At 51.2% G+C, this 16,175-nt stretch overlaps 1 protein-coding gene across 2 annotated transcripts in view; it reads left to right on the top strand.

Moving 5' to 3' along the window:
* The first annotated feature begins 4,536 nt into the window (after positions 1-4,536).
* The window catches only part of Ttbk1 (tau tubulin kinase 1), a 45,150-nt gene continuing 33,511 nt past the window's right edge, over positions 4,537-16,175 (top strand). The window contains exons 1-9 of one of the 2 annotated variants that reach the window (XM_021186289.1): positions 4,537-4,777; positions 7,886-8,047; positions 12,058-12,205; positions 13,110-13,183; positions 13,368-13,508; positions 14,515-14,619; positions 14,867-14,932; positions 15,363-15,455; positions 15,535-15,660. In XM_021186289.1, the coding sequence (XP_021041948.1) occupies positions 7,940-8,047; positions 12,058-12,205; positions 13,110-13,183; positions 13,368-13,508; positions 14,515-14,619; positions 14,867-14,932; positions 15,363-15,455; positions 15,535-15,660 (861 nt within the window). In that variant the 5' untranslated portion in view covers positions 4,537-4,777; positions 7,886-7,939. The remainder of the gene's footprint in view (positions 4,778-7,885; positions 8,048-12,057; positions 12,206-13,109; positions 13,184-13,367; positions 13,509-14,514; positions 14,620-14,866; positions 14,933-15,362; positions 15,456-15,534; positions 15,661-16,175) is intronic. The other variant, XM_029471467.1, reaches the window with a different exon arrangement.

Below are 16,175 nucleotides of genomic sequence, written 5' to 3'. Positions count from 1 at the left end.
GTTTATTCAGCTTACACTCCCACATTGTTGTTCATCACCAAAGGAAGTCAGGACAGGAATTTACACAGGGCAGGAAATTGGAGGCAGGAGCTGATACAGGGGGGATGGAGGGAGGCTGCTTACTGGCTTGCTTCCCCTGGCTTGCTCAACTTCCTTTCTTTTTTTCTTTTTTCTTTTTCTTTTTTTTCTTTTGGGTTTTACAAGACAGGGTTTCTCTGTGTAGCCCTGGCTGTCCTGGAACTCACTCTGTAGACCAGGCTGGCCTCGAACTCAGAGATCCACCTGCCTTTGCCTCCCGAGTGCTGGGATCAAAGGCGTGTGCCACCACCGCCCAGCTTCAACTTGCTTTCTTATAGAACCCAGGACTACCAGGCTATAAGGGGCCCTCCCACCCCTGATCACTAATTGAGAAAATACCTTACAGCTGGATCTCATGGAGGCATTTCCTCAAGGGAGGCTCCTTTTTCTGTGATAACGCCAGCTTTCATCAAATCGACACACAAAACCAGCCAGTGCACCAGGTGAGTGTCAGCTGGGTCAGGAGGGTACCACTAGTGAGTGGACACGTTATGATTTGGAAGACAGGAAGAAAGTATGAGGTTTCTCAGAGGGTAACAAGAAGTCAATGTGGTCCATGGATCCAAACTATGAATGTGTATGCCAAGGAACACAAATCAGGAAGCTGCAAAGACGGCTCAGTCTCTAAGCAAACGGGCTGCTCTTCCAGAGGACCAGGGTTCGATCCCCAATCCCCAGCACCCACATGGTGGCTTGCCCCTGCCTGTGACTCCAGTTTCATGGGATCAGATACAGTCACCCTCGAGCCCAGGAGTGTGCACAGACTTACATGCAGACAAAACACCCTTACAGATAAAATGAGTAAATAAAATATTTTTAAAAGGCATTTAAATGAGAATCCCTAAGCAACAGGGGTGCTCCACAGGCTTTTCAGTCTGGTACACAATGGATAAGCTACAGGAGCGATCCAGGTACCCAGTGAGAAATGTCTGGATGAAAATAAAATGTCTCAAATAAAAGCAAAAATAACAACAATAGAACAAACAAGAAAAAAAAAAATAAAACTCCATACAGCAACAGCAAACTAGAGCAACCCCTAACCGCTGAGCCCACCTCTCCAACCCCAAGACCCTGGTCTTTGGGTTTTTTTTGTATTAAATTTTTTTTTTTTAGCCAGGCATGGTGGCATACGCCTTTAATCCCAGCACTTGGGAGGCAGAGGCAGGTGGATTTCTGAGTTCGAGGCCAGCCTGGTCTACAGGGTGAGTTCCAGGACAGCCAGGGCTACACAGAGAAACCCTGTCTTGAAAAAAAAATAATGTTGAGAAAATTAAAATTAAAAATAAAAATTAAGTATGAAAATAAACAGAAAAACATATGGCCTATGCTCAGAAGATAAGTTAAATTACCCAGAAATTACTCAGTGAAGTTAACAAGTACATTAAAGCAGTCATTGTAACTATTTTGTACTTTGAAAGTTAAGAGAGAGCCAGGCGGTGGTGGCACAAGCCTTTAATCCCAGCACTATACAGAGAAACCCTGTCTCGAAAAACCAAAAAAAAAAAAAAAAAAAAAAGAGAAAGTTATGAGAAAAATTGAACGTCTTAAGTAGAAATGTAGGCAGACTGGAAAGGAGAATAGTGGGGATTTCGCCCAGAGCCTTGAGCTTCCAAAGCAGGCTCCCTACTACCTGAGCTACATCCCAGCTCCAAGAGACATAGAAAACTTATTTTGTTTTGTTTTTTCAGGACAGGGTTTCTCTGTGTAGTTCTGGCTGTCCTGGAACTCCTTTTGAAGACCAGAGGGCCTCCAACTCACAGAGATCCATCTGTTTCTGTCTCCTAAGTGATGGGATTAAAGCATACTGGCCTAGACTCTTCTTAAAAAATTCTCATTCTGTCTGTCTGCGTGTCTGTGTCTGTCTGCATGTCTGCATATCTGCGTGTCTGTTTGTGTGTGTCTGTGTGTGTCTATCTGTCTGTGTTTCTGTTCTCTCTCTGTCTCTCTCTCTCTCTGTCTCTCTCTCTCTCTCTCTCTCTGTGTGTGTGTATGTTCTCTTATAGAGGCCAGAGGTTGATCTCAGGCATCTTCCTCAATGGCTCTCCATCTTGTTTGTTGAGAGAGTATCTCATTGAACCTGGAGCCCCCTCTCCCACCCCCAGTTTGGTTAGACTAGCTAGCCAGTCACCACACAGCAGTTCTGGGACTCCAGCCCACGCTGTAGACTTAGCTTTGTTTTGTCTTTCACATGGGGGTTTGATGTGATGAATCTCTGGTTCTCCTGCTTGAGTAGCAAGCATTTGAACAGCTGTGTCTCTGCCCCGCCCTTTCTTATTAAAGGTTAGCATATGAAGGGAGAGATTGCATGGCGTCGTTTTGTACATATGTGTGACTATATTTTGTTCTTGTTCAGAATCTACCCCACTGCCCTCATCTCACAAACTGTCCCCCCTGCCTGGATCCCTTTCTTCCCTCCAATTCCCCCTCTGCTTCCTTATCACACATACCTACTCCATCACCCTCTCTACTCCCTTAGGATCTCTTCCACCTTTTTCATGGGCTGCTTTCTTGTTTCACGACACACACAATTTTAGAAATGTTTTTGCATGTGCATGTATGCACACACGTGTGCTTCAATGCCATGGAGTATGTGTGGAGGTCAGAGGGCAACCTTTGGGACTTGCTTCTCTTCTTCCACCTTAAGCCGTGGTTTGGCCTTAGGCTCCTTTCTACACTGCCACATGAGGTCCTGCATTTGACAGAAAACATGAAGTATCTGTCTTTTTGAGTCTGCTTATTCACTTAACACAATGATTTCAGTGGCATCTACTTTCCTGAAAACATTTCATTTTTCTCTTAAAATGTATTATTTATTTATTTATTTTGGTTTTTCGAGACAGGGTTTCTTTGTATAGCCCTGACTGTCCTGGAACTCACTCTGTAGACCAGGCTGGCCTCGATCTCAGAAATTTGCCTGCCTCTGCCTCCCAAGTGCTGGGATTAAAAGCGTGCGCCACCACACCCGGCTTATTATTATTATTGTTATTATTTGGTTTTTTGAAACATGTTTTCTATGTATAGCCCTGGCTGTCCTGGAACTTACTCTGTAGACCAGGCTGGCCTGGAACTCAGAAATCCACCTGCCTCTGTCTCCCAAGTGCTGGGATTAAAGGCATGAGCCACCACTGCCTGGCTAAAATGTATTATTATTGTTATATTATTATTATGTGTGTGTGCATGATTTGTATATCTGAGTGTGGGCCTGTGTGTGCCAGGTGTGCCCATGCTTTAGTGCATATGTGAAAGTCAGAGACAACTTTGTAGTCATTGCCTCTCTCCTTCCACCACGAGTTCTATGAACAGAACTTAGGTTGTCAGGCAGGCCTCTGAGGCAAACACTTATCCTATCAAGTTATCTTGCCATCTTTTTCACTCTTTCTCTGTGTGTCTCTCTGTGTCTATCTCTGTGTCTGTCTCTCTGTCTCTGTGTGTGTGTGTGTGTGTGTGTGTATGTGTTCTCTTCTTTATTGCTTTGTTATAGGGTCTCTTCTTTCACTGAACCAGGAGCTAGATTGTCCAAAAAGCTCTGAGGATTTGACTGGCTGGAGACACCCACCACAGCTCCTGGCCTTTAATTCTGGTGCTAGGAACCAAATTCGGGTCTTTAAGCTTGCACGGTGAGTGATCTTTCTAAGATACTTATAAAGATTACAAAAGTTGATGTGTCTGGCAGGTGTATCTGCTGCTATTATTGTTGTTGTTGAGGATGCTCCCTCTGCATTTGTGAAGGGTATAAGCAACAGGGGAGGAACCGAGAGAGGCAAAGCGCAGAGTATACTCAGAGAATATTGAGTAATCCCCATCTGTCAGGAGAGTAATAGCCTTATGGGCATATGTTGGAAAGAGTTTTTAATGTCAGAGTAAAGAGTGTGTATCTTATTTGGTAAGCAATAAGAAACAGTGATTGAGTCTGTCAACAGTTGGAAGAAAGGGCCAAAGAAAGAGAAGGTAAACCAGGAGAAAAGGCAAGAACTTGATGAGGAGAGGGTTACAGATGAGGGCTAGTATGTCCAGATGTGGGATGCTGTTAGGAGAGATCGTGACAGAGCCATATGGGAAGGACAGGCACAGGTTGAGGAGAAGGCTTAAGAGGGAAGTACAGTGGCTCTGTGGAGGATGGAATCGGGGGCCAGGTGAGTCTAGTGGGGTCAGGCGAGGAGTAAAGGGGATATTCTGCGAAGTGGGGGAGATAAGAGGTGATGGAGACAAGAGAGGTTTCTGGGAACAGGTAAGGAAGGAGCCTATGGTCAAGTGAACCGCATAGATCAGTTAAGAGAACCTGGTAGCTGTAACGAGACCATATGAGAGCTCCCGGGCAGGTCTAGGTGGGTAGAGTGGAACGTGATGTCAGAAAAAAAAAAAAAAAAAAAAAAAAAAAAAAAAAACGGCAGTGATGTAAGGGCCAGGGCGGTGGGGCGGTGATGTCAGGGCTGGTGCTGATGCTGGCGGCGCAGTGCATTGTGGGCAGCTCCCCACTTCGCAGCCGCCGTCGCCCGAGGAGGATCGGGGCCGGGCCGGGCCGGGCCGGGATGGTCGCGGTCGGGAGGCCGCCGCCGCCACCGCCGGAGGGAGCGGGCCGCCCAGCGCCGCACTGAGCCGCCCCCGCCCCGCCCCGGCCCCGGGGGATGCGCCGCCCCGCGCCGCTGCCTTCACCACCGCCGCCGCAGCCGCAGCCGCAGCCGCAGCGGACACCGAGCAGGTGAGGCGGGGCGGGGCCGGGAGGGTGGGCCGGGGGTCCCTCCTGGGGTACATCGGGCCTCCCGCCGGGCTCACCTCCCAGGGCTCGGCTCCTGTCCCGCAGCGGTCGTCGCCGCTGCCGCTAGGAGCCGGGACGCCGGCCTACACTGCCTGGGCCACAGCCCGAGGCCTGGAGCGGCTCCCAGCCCCCGCACAGACCCACCCTCCAGCCCCGCGTCCCTCGTCCCTGTGATTTCCCTCCTGTCACCTCTGGCAGGTCGTTGAGGTGTCTCCAGACCCTCTCTTCCATCCTCAGTCCCTACCAGCTTCCCTTTTTACTTCCCAGCCGTGCCCAGAAGCCCCTCCCGTGGTCCTGTCACTGTCCCTGCCACCATGATCTCCGCCAGTCTCTTGTCTTACTTACCTACCCTCTCCTCCCCTCCTCCTGTCACTCCGACTTGCCCTGCTCGCCGCACTCTCCTCCAGACCTCTTTTCTCCTGTTCCTCGTGGCTTCACCTCTCCTTACCTGGACTCTGAGTTTCCCACACATACCGGCCTCACGCCTTGAAGAGCCGCACACCAACTCTTCTGCTTCCAAGCCACGATAAGCTCCGAAGCACTTAGCTTGCTTGCTCTTGCCACTTGGCCCACATTCTCATGCATGCACACAGCCATGCCTGCGCGCGCGCGCACACACACACACACACACACACACACACACACACACACACACAAAGGGACCTGAGAGTGTAGCTGGTCAGCCAAGCTTGTCAACCCAATCTGGGCTAAGTGGGCTCTTCGGAAGCATCCCCTGGGAAGGGAGGTGGACAGGATGGCCAGGTCCTACTTTTCTCTCCTCACCCATTCCTTTAAGATTTCCTTGTGTACCAAGTGTGAACAGCACACAGATTTTCTCCATCCACCTGCAGAGCCACACTATGCAGGACTGAGACGCCCACCTAGGTTGCTCGACAATTTTCTTTTCCTTCTTCTTCTTCTCCTTCTTCTCCTTCTTATCAGTACTGGGGACTTAATGTAGGGCCTTGTACTTCTTGTTAGCAAGTACTCAACCCCTCACCCCCCGATCATATTTTATTTGCCTATTTTGTGCATAGAGGGTATACGCCTGCCACAGTGCTCATGTGGAGGTCAGAGGACAAATTACAGAAGCAGCTCCCCTCTTTTAACCACAAGGGTCTCAGGAATCAAACTTGGGTTATCAGAATGGATGGCAAGGGCCTTTTCCCACAGAACGGTCTTGGCAGGTCCCCGGCCCTCCTTTTTATTAATTTTTTAAAGATGATGTTGGGAGTTGAAACTGGTGCCTTAAACATGCTAGGTATGTATTCAACCACTGAGCTCCCTCCCCCCCCCCAAATCTAACTCCCCCACCCCGCCCTCCCCTAGCTGTGCTGGGGCTGGGACCCATGGCCTCTTGGACACTACAGGAGAAGTTACAATTGGTTCCAGCTAAGGTCTCCTCCACACAAGTTCCATTGCTTCTCCAGTCTTTGTTTGTTTGTTTAATTTTTTTCTTGTTTATATTCGGGTATCTTGTAGACCAGGCTGGCCTTGAACTTGGTGTGTAGCCAAGGTTAGTCTTGAGTCCCTCACCCTTCTGCCTCCACTTCCAGAGTGTTGGGATCCCAGGAGTGTGGTACCATGGCCAGCTGCCTCAGTTTTGTCCCCGACCTATATTCCAAAGCTCTACTCCATCTCTTCCCATCTTTCTCATGTCTCTCCCTCCTTCCAAACTCCTGCTGCCCCATAGTCCTGGCGTTTAAGGATCAGAGGGACTCAGTTCAGTCATTTCACAACAAAGCTATGAAGATTGATAGCGTCTTTCCTCATGGAGATGCGTTCTTTTCATATGCCCTGTGGTACCCCAGTGACCTGGGGAAGGCTGTCTCAGTGCCCTCCCAACCCTGCCTACCCTTATCAGGCTGTCAGCTTAGCCATCCCAAGGAGAGTCAGGCTCATGCTGTGCCCACTCCCTTTCCTTCTCTCTTATACCCAGTCCCCAGCCTGAATGACTTCCGCCACTCTTGTGTGTGGCTCCCCAGGGTCGTGGTTGGAGTGGGGCAGAGAGCAAAGATGAGAAGGATGCTGGTTCCAAATCCTGTATTGGCTTGGCAGAAGTTCATCTTTTCTGGTCCCTTCCTGTGCACACTGACATGCACTCATATGGAGGGGTACACAGACACAGTCACAGAGAGATGTACATACATACATACACATTTCTTTGGATAACTTGTGTTTTAGTTGGTCTCACGGTTGGGATACTGTCTGCAGTACTCAACTTTATCCACCTCAGCCCGTAGAAGCTGCATTCCCTCTGGCTGGCTCCTGATAGACCTAGAAAGAGCTGCCCAGGGTCTTCCTCACCCTTGCCTACCCAGACCTGTGGTAAGGGAATAGTCTGCCTTCCCATAGACAGCACCCTCCACTCTGCTCTTCCCCAGTTCCGTCTACCATGGCCCCTGTGGAGTAGCCACTGGGATTCCATCCCTCTGAAATCCACAGCTTCACTCCGTGGTCTTGTGTTCACGGTCGGTCGGCACACATCCTGGCTTCCCCGGTCTTAGAGCAGCCAGCGAGGTCAGCTCCCAATTGAGTGCAGTGTGTGCCTCTCAACAGGCCATCTGCCTCCACACCACCCTCTAGGGGCTACTGTGTATTTTTCTTGATGGTCATATCTCTCTGGTTGGCTGGCTGGCCACTCTGATGTGGGGTATCCTGTGGTGTACTCTACTCAGCAGGTAGAGTGACTCAGGCTAGTCATTCTTGGGTCTCGGGCTAGGATGCCGGCTGGCTAACACATCTTCACTCATTAGTTTGCAGTGTCTCTATGGTAAGCAGTTCCCCCATTGGCTTATTCACACATCACTGCCCTCTCCTGTTTTCACCATGTGTGTGTCCTACTGCTGATTTTTCACACCTCCTGTTTGTGGTTTATAACTCTCTCTTTCACTGACCTCCATCGCCAGGAGTATTTTCCCCAGGAACTCCTGGAGCATCTGCCCAGTGGGCTTGGGAAGGGTTCCTGCCTGCGGGATGGGGTTCCCTTCTGAGCTGTCGGGTGGTCTAGGGTGGCAGCCAGGCGTTCACTGCCCCTCCTCACTCCCCCAGGTAGATGGCCCCCCAAGGGCAGGCCCTGCGGGCACCCCTCCCTCCGGCTGGCGGATGCAGTGCCTAGCGGCAGCTCTTAAGGACGAAACCAACATGAGTGGGGGAGGGGAGCAGGCCGACATCCTGCCGGCCAACTACGTGGTCAAAGATCGCTGGAAGGTGGTGAGTGACCTAGCGGGCAGAGGGAGGGGTCTGGGAAGGGAGAAGAAGAGATCTGGAGACTCTAAGACTGGTGCCCTTGGAGCCCTTACCATAAGTGGAAGGTGTCCCCGACCATAAGTGGAAGGTGTCCCCGAGCTTATTTGTATGCTTGGTTAAAGGTTATTTTGCCCACACATTGTCCCATTACCCTCTCGCCAACCCAGCTCCCTCTCAACCCTTCCCGGGCTAGGTCGTGCTGGTCCAGTCCAGCCTGAACAACTCCTGCAGAGCCCCGGTGCGGAGGAGGGCGTTGGGGGAGGGGGCTCCTCCTTTGCCGCACCTTGGGGAAGGACATTGAGTGAGCATGTGTTCCTCGGCTTCCGCAGATGACGGAAAAGCTTGGGCCTGGGGAAAGATGCCCTGCAGGCTGCTCCCACCGCATCCGCACTCCATCTTCTCCATCCACCCTCCTCCCTTCCCGGGTTCCTGCGGCAGGTGCAACACGCCGAGACTCCATCTCCCAGCGTGCCTTGTTTCTTTAACTCAGGACTTCAGGCTCCTTGGCCTGTTGGGAGTTGTAGTCCAAGTCTCTTCCTGGGGGAGGATGGATGGGAGTGGGGCTATGTAAGGGTTGGAGCGGTGGTTGTGTCTAGGGAACCCGGTTAACTGTCAGTCAGCTTCCGTCCAAAGCTTTCCCCTCGTCGCTTCAGAGCACCCTGGTGTCCTCTTTATTGTAGGATGGGATAATGCGGGATAGTATAGTGTGAGAAAAGTGTGTGTGACTGTGGGTCTGCACGGAAATGGACATGCAGAGTGGGGAGAAAGAACCACAGAGGTCATATTTTCACCGTGTGCAGTCGTGGTTTTCCCGTGTGCGTGTCCTTGTGCTTTGGTGTGCTCAGCTCACTAAGGGTGCTGGATTGGAGAGGAGGGTGGGGCCTGGGTGCAGGCAGATCTCCATGGCAACAGTCATCCAGCTTTGTAGGTACCTTAGAGGTCCAGGGAGAGAGGCAAAGTGGTAGCATTTTCTAGAATTGGGAGTGAGGGTGTTAAAGAAGAGACTCTTAGGGCCCCTGAAGCGGGGACCTCTTCAGAGAGAGTGTGAGAGAGTGGCTGAACAGAAATGGAGGAGGGGCCAGGGCAGCCATAGAAGGAAGGGGTGTTTGGCAAAGTGAGAAGCGCTCCTTTAAGACCCCCAGGTCCCTGGCACAGGAGCTTCATGTCTGGCAGATGGGAGGGTGAATAACATTTGTACTGAAAGGCAAGAAAAAGACTGCTCACACACACTGAGTTTAGACTAAGACCTTGTTGTGCTTTGTGAAGGAAATGACAGAAGGAATGGGAGGGGAGGAGCACAAGTATATCGGGCCTGGACTTCCCTTAGAACTGTCTCCTGGCTGGGCCTTGGTGGCGCTCGCCTTTAATCCCAGCACTCGGGAGGCAGAGGCAGGTGGATTTCTGAGTTCTAGGCCAGCCTGGTCTACAAAGTGAGTTCCAGGACAGCCAGGGCTACACAGGGAAACCCTGTCTTAAAAACTGTCTCCTGTTTGTTCCCCTGAAGGGCTGGGAGGACTAGGTGATATATGCAGGCATTTTCAGGGAGGAGTGGGATTGACAGAACCAGGAATCATGGACCAGAGATGGCTGTAGCCAGGAGAAACAAGGGTCAGCATACTGGGAAGAAAAGTCCTTTGTCCTTAAAAATAAAAAATAGCCAGATATGGTGGCGCACGCCTTTAATCCCAGCACTTGGGAGGCAGAGGCAGGCGAATTTCTTGGTCTACAGAGTGAGTTCCAGGACAGCTGGGGCTATACAGAGAAACCCTGTCTCGAAAAAACTATAAAAGAAAGAGAGAGAGAGAGAGAGAAACTTGTTCATGGGCCGGGGGGGGGGCGGTCCTTGTAATCAGCACAGCAAACAATATTAATAATATCTTAGTGTTTCTTCTTCCCCTTTCTTGGTCTGGGGATGTACAAATGCCTTTGGTGGGTTATGTCAGGAACTGATGGAGTTCCTACAGCAATTCCCAGTACACCCTTGCTTCGTAGGTGTGCTTAGCCAATTGCTAAGTTCCCGTGATCGGAAGACAGGGTCTGTCTGGTCTGTTGGTGGCATCAACACTGTCAGCCCACCCAAGAACTGGGACTATAGGACTGAAAGGTCCTTAGGACTCGTTCCAAAATGACTCTCTCTATTTGAATAGAACAAAGCGAAGGCTCAAAAAGTTTAAGAGACTTACATTACTCTAGACTGTCCAGAGTGGGCCAAGAAACAGGGTGTCCATTCCAAATAAACCGTGACTCTCCTGTGGTGTAGCTTCTCTGGTTTAGGGAGGTTTTCCAGCAGGGGTTGGGATTATTAAAACATACAGAAGGAGAGGAGAAATGGGTGGGGCCTGCCAAGCCTTTGAAAGGGTGTCCTGTTAAGGGGGCTTTAAGCAGATCTGCCTTGTGACACTCATGAGCCCTGGACACTTTTGCTCAGATGATATCTCCTATCACAGAGTGTTAACAACTGCATTTTAGGACTGCATTGGTATGGAGAGTCATATATTCATATTATAGAATGTGAGTTTTCTCTTTGATCTAAAAGTTCGTGACTTTATCTTTTGATCTGAAAACAAGTTAAAAACTTCTTCATGATGCCCCAAAATGTGAGGGTGACGGTGGCTAGTGGAAAAGTATGCCCTTCATCACAGGGCTGGTGCAAGGAAAGGATGCTAGATGCGTGCCGACTAGACTCCTGCTCTAGGGGTGGGTAGGTGGCAAAGAGAGAAAGAAACAGGCTCAGTTTGGGGAAAAGGCCAGTGGAGAAGTTGGTCTATGGAAAGTCGGGAGGTAGGTGTTGGTGAAGGTCCCACCCTTCAGGGATTCTGGTGGCTTGTGTGTCAGCAATGGCCCGCAACCTCACGGGTTCTACATCAGTGGATTCTGTTATTTTATAGCTGTGGCCTAACCAAGGCATTCCAGCCCCCCCCCCCCGGCTTTGTGACTGTAGGGAGACAGGTAAGTTTCCTCATCTGTGCTGTGGAGCCTGGGAAACTGGTGATGTCTGTGAGCCCCTCACTTGCCTACCCTGTTTCCTGTGCTCACCTACAGCAAGCTGTAAAAGGATGCAGAAGAGGTTTCTGTTTCCATGGGTAGAGCTATCCTAGGAAGACAGGCTGGAGCCTGGGTCTGCTCCTACCTGGTTGTGAGGCCTCTGCTGTCTGTCTAGCTTCCATTCAGAGCAGGGAGGTTCCTCAGTTTCTTATTGCTCTTTCTAGGTCTCTTTCTTTGTTTCCCTCCCTGGCTCAAGAAACGTTACCATTCCTCATAGCTCTGGCTTCTCTCCTGTCCTTTATTGTTATTATTTCTGACATTTATTGATGTGTGGCGTGTCTTTGGGTGTCACAGCATGTGTGTGGATGTCAGAGGATAACCTGGAAAGCCAGCTAGCTCTCTCTTACCACGTGAGCCTTGGGGAATCAAACTCAGAATGTCAGGCTTGGCTGCAAGCACCTTTATCTGCTAAGTTCTTACTGGTGGATCCCGCCCTTCCTTTCTTTGGAGGATGGGTCTCAGATATCCCAGGCTAGCACTTGCTATGAAGCCTGGGCTGGTATTGAACGTCTATCTTTTGGCCTCTCCCTTCTTCCCCACCGCAGAGAATGATAGGTGTGCACCGCCATGCCTAGTGGATGTGGTGCTGGGGATTGAACCTGGGCTTCCTGCGTGCAGCATGCTTGGCCCTGCTCTCCTTTTAGGGAAGAAACGATGAAGGCTGATCTATGACCTTTAGAACCCTGTGTCATTTGGGCTGTCTCCATGTCTGATCGAAGCCAGGTGTCTTTTATCTTCCGCTCCTATTCAGATGTCTGTCTGGAGCTGTGTGTTGGAAGGGATCTATGCTTCTGGGGTGAGCTGTCTGTTTCAGAGGAGAGGAGCGGGCACTGACACACCTGCCTGCCAGTGGAGAACACAATCAGTGGAGGTGGGTTGAGGAGCTGTCCAGCTTGATCCCTGAGCACCACTCTCTCCCCCATCCACAGCTGAAAAAGATCGGGGGCGGGGGCTTCGGTGAGATCTATGAGGCCATGGACCTGCTGACCAGGGAGAACGTGGCTCTCAAGGTGGAGTCAGCCCAACAGCCTAAGCAGGTCCTCAAGATGGAGGTGGCCGTGCTCAAAAAGCTTCAAGGTACTGCCCTGGGGAGTGGGAGGGAGGAGGGTGGAGCCAGGATGGAAGAGAGATGGGACCAGCATCTAGGAGAGGGAGGAAGTGGGAGGGGGAGGGAGGGAGGCCCTGTGCTAGTGATGGCAGAGTGAACTGGATCATGGGCAGTTGAGCCAGAGTGTTGGGAAGGAGGTGGGGCTATAACAGGCGTTCATGGAGCTAGGGCTGGGGACCTGGCTCAAGAGTGTGCCAGAGGGATGGCCAATGGCTCCAAGACTAAAGCACTTGCCTTGCAAGCTAGAGGTCTCAAGTTCAGAATCTCAGAACCCACGTAAGAGCTGGGTGGGCTGGGTGTAGTGTACATACACACCACAAACAACTAGTGTGTGTGTGTGTGTTTGTGAGAGAGAGAGAGGCAGACAGACAGCGACAGACACACACATAGAAAGAAAGACATACACACAGAGAGAAACAGACAGAGACAGAGAGACAGACACGTAGAGAGAGACAGACAGACATACACAGAGAGAAACAGACACAGAGAGACAGACACGTAGAGAGAGACAGACAGACATACACAGAGAGAAACAAACACAGAGAGACAGACAGACACAGAGATAGACACACAGAGACAGACAGAGTCAGACAGATGAGAGATAGACATACACAGAGACAAAGACAGACATACACATACAGAGACAGAGACAAACAGAAACACAGACATACAGAGACACAGTCACAGAGAGCTCGACAGAGACAGACAGACAGACAGACAGACACACACACACACACACACACACAGATAGACAGAGACAAATAGAGAGACGAGAGACAGAGGGAGACAGAGATCAAGAGTGCACCATAGCCTATCTGGCTACTGGGGAGGAAGGAGTGGGACTGGGGAGGCCCCTGTGTTTGTGCTCTCCAGGCAAGGACCACGTGTGCAGGTTCATTGGCTGTGGCCGTAACGAGAAGTTTAACTATGTGGTGATGCAGCTCCAGGTGTGTCCTTGGGATCCGCTCACTTGCCTCTTTGCCCAAGAGCTGGAGCGTGGTGTGGGTGGGGCATGTGGCAGGAGGCATCCGTTCTTGATGGGATGGGTACACAGGGGGGGCAAGGCTGGGTTGTGAATGTGGCTGAGATGGGTCCTTCCCCTTCCCACCCTGTCCCACCCTGTCCTTCCAGGGCCGGAACCTGGCTGACCTGCGCCGCAGCCAGCCGAGGGGCACTTTCACGCTGAGCACCACACTGCGGCTGGGCAAGCAGATCCTGGAGTCCATTGAAGCCATTCACTCCGTGGGCTTCCTGCACCGTGACATCAAGCCGGTAAGCAGTGCGCTGAGAGCTCCTGTGGTCTGTGGGACCTCGCTTCTCCACAGCAGTGCTAGGCTTTCAGAACCTCCTCTCTTTGAGCACTTCTTGATCTGTACCAAGCCACAGCCCCTCTTTCTCGACTCTTGGCCAAGCCAGGCTGAATGCCCGGCTCTCCGTTTGTCTTCATCTCTCACCCATGACCCTGTGTCTTCAGTCTAGAGGTGGCACCTAACTTTCTGTGGCATCTTGGTGCTAGAAAAACAAAGTAAAATCCTTTAATAGAATAGGGTAAAAAGAAGCCTGGGGGTGTGGGCAAGGTGTGGGGTGGCACATGCCTTTAATCCCAGCACTCAGGGGGCAGAGGCAGGTGGGTCTCTATGAGTTCGAGGCCAGCCTGGTCTACAGAATGAGTCTGAGGACAGCCAGGGCTACACTGAGAAACCCTGTCTTGAAAAATCAAGATAAAATAAATAAATAAAAGAGGGGGGGAGGGATTTTCGGAGGGGAAACTGGGAAAGGGGATAACGTTTGAAATGTAAATAAAGAAAATATCTAATTAAAAAAAGAAAGATATATTGTAAGGAAATGTTTTTTTTTTAAATAAATTGAATCATGGAAAAAATAAAAGTAAAGAAAAAATAATAAGGCATAAAAGGGTAAGAAGAGGGACCTGGGAAGGCTGGGGGAATGGCCCAAGGGTACATAGCAAGAAGGATGCAGGTAGCTCGATCCCCACTGCCTGCTGGGAGCTGAGGACTTAGAGCCGGACAGGGCAGCGCTCAAAGCTGGTTGTGTCCAGTTCTGTGATCCAGAGATGCCCCGTCAACCTTGGACGCCACCTGATTTCTGTATCTCTAAATTGAGGATAGTTATACATGCCGTGTTGTTGAGATGCCACAGTTTGTCATGCTCATGTGACAAGAGTCCACCGGCGGGGTGTCCTTCAGCACAGCCATAGCAATTCCTTAGTGGCTCTTGGGGTTCTGGTCCCCAGCTCACAGCTGCTGTCTTCCCACAGTCCAACTTTGCCATGGGCCGGCTGCCCTCCACCTACAGGAAGTGCTACATGTTGGACTTTGGGCTAGCCCGGCAGTACACTAACACCACTGGGGACGTCCGGCCTGTGAGTACCACTAGGCACCGGGATATGGTGAGGGCTCTCCCCAGTCTCTGGTATGGGGTACTCCATAGTTTTCCTTGTAGCCACTTCAGCAGGCCTGCCTGTCCTTCAGTATTAGTTCATCCAACCCTGGGGTGACAGCCTGGCCCACTCTCCTGTTTAGGCTCCTGGGTATCAGGATGAGGTGGCCCGTTAGGCCAGGTGGTGGTAGGGTCAGCAGAGTGGCTGAGGTGCGGTCTCTTGTCTGCAGCCTCGGAATGTGGCCGGGTTCCGGGGGACTGTCCGTTACGCCTCGGTCAATGCTCACAAGAACCGGGTGAGTGAGCAGCAAACACAGCCTGAGCTAAGGGCAGAAAGAAAAGGTCGGTCCTAGAGCATGCTGTGGATGGGGGGGGGGGGGGGGGGGGNGAAAAGACCGGAGCATCAGCTGCAATCTGTCACTGGGGAAGCCTGGAGTTGGAGAAAGGCTTACTAGTAGCTGTCTCTGACGCCCTTTCCTTCTGGGTTTCCATCATCTCTTCTCCCGCTCAAAATCCCTGGGGAAAACAACAGGCAGAACTTTTTACTGTGGTATTCTGTGTATGCTGAGCTATAGGGTGGGCTACAGCTTCAGAGAGAACCCAGTGTTGTCTATCCGGGACTGGTCACCAGGGCTCTCTGACAGAAGTCTCCCAGAAAAGGGTCCACCACCCATCCCCAGGGGAGGACTTGAGAACTCTAAGTGACTCCCCCCCCTTACCTCCCAGGAGATGGGCCGCCATGATGACCTGTGGTCCCTCTTCTACATGTTGGTGGAGTTTGCTGTGGGCCAGCTGCCCTGGAGGAAGATCAAGGACAAGGTGAGGTCCCCACAGCTGGGTGGAAGAGGCAGAGGGTAGAGCAACCAGGGCTCCATCTCCCGCACTCTCTCCCCTCCAGGAGCAGGTGGGGATGATCAAAGAGAAATATGAGCACCGGATGCTACTGAAGCACATGCCATCCGAGTTCCATCTCTTCCTGGACCACATCGCCAGCCTTGACTACTTCACCAAGCCCGATTACCAGGTGCGACTCCCAGCCTGGGGCACCCCTGGGAAGCTGCTGGCTCTCCAGCAGTGGCTGCCCCTCACCCCTGCAGCCTGGCATATTTCAAGATTGCCCCCCGAGTCTGCCCCTTGGTCTTCTAACTGTACCAACCTGTTCTTGCCCTTGCAAACAGTAGTCAGTGCTATGATTTCTCAAGAGCTGATCTTCCCGGTATCAGTGCTGGGCTTGTGTTATCGAATTTAAGCTTCAAAATAAGGTTCTGAGGCCGGGCATGGTCATGCACACCTTTAATTCTAGATGTGGGGCGGGGGCAAGTAGATGTCTCTGTGAGATTGAGGACAGCCTAGTCTCTGCTCTGCATAGAGTTCTAGGCATCTGGGACAAAGTGAGACCCTGTCAAAGAGAAAGAAAGAAAGTGAGAGAGAGAGAGAGAGAGAGAGAGAGAGAGAGAGAGAGAGGAAGGAAAGAAAGAGAGAGAGGAAGGAAGGAAAGAAAGGAAGAAAGAAAGAAAGAAAGAAAGAAAGAAAGAAAGA

The sequence above is a fragment of the Mus caroli genome, chromosome 17 (genome assembly GCF_900094665.2).
Source record: "Mus caroli chromosome 17, CAROLI_EIJ_v1.1, whole genome shotgun sequence".
Lineage (NCBI taxonomy): Eukaryota > Metazoa > Chordata > Mammalia > Rodentia > Muridae > Mus > Mus caroli.
This window is presented reverse-complemented; position numbering and strand designations above follow the sequence as displayed.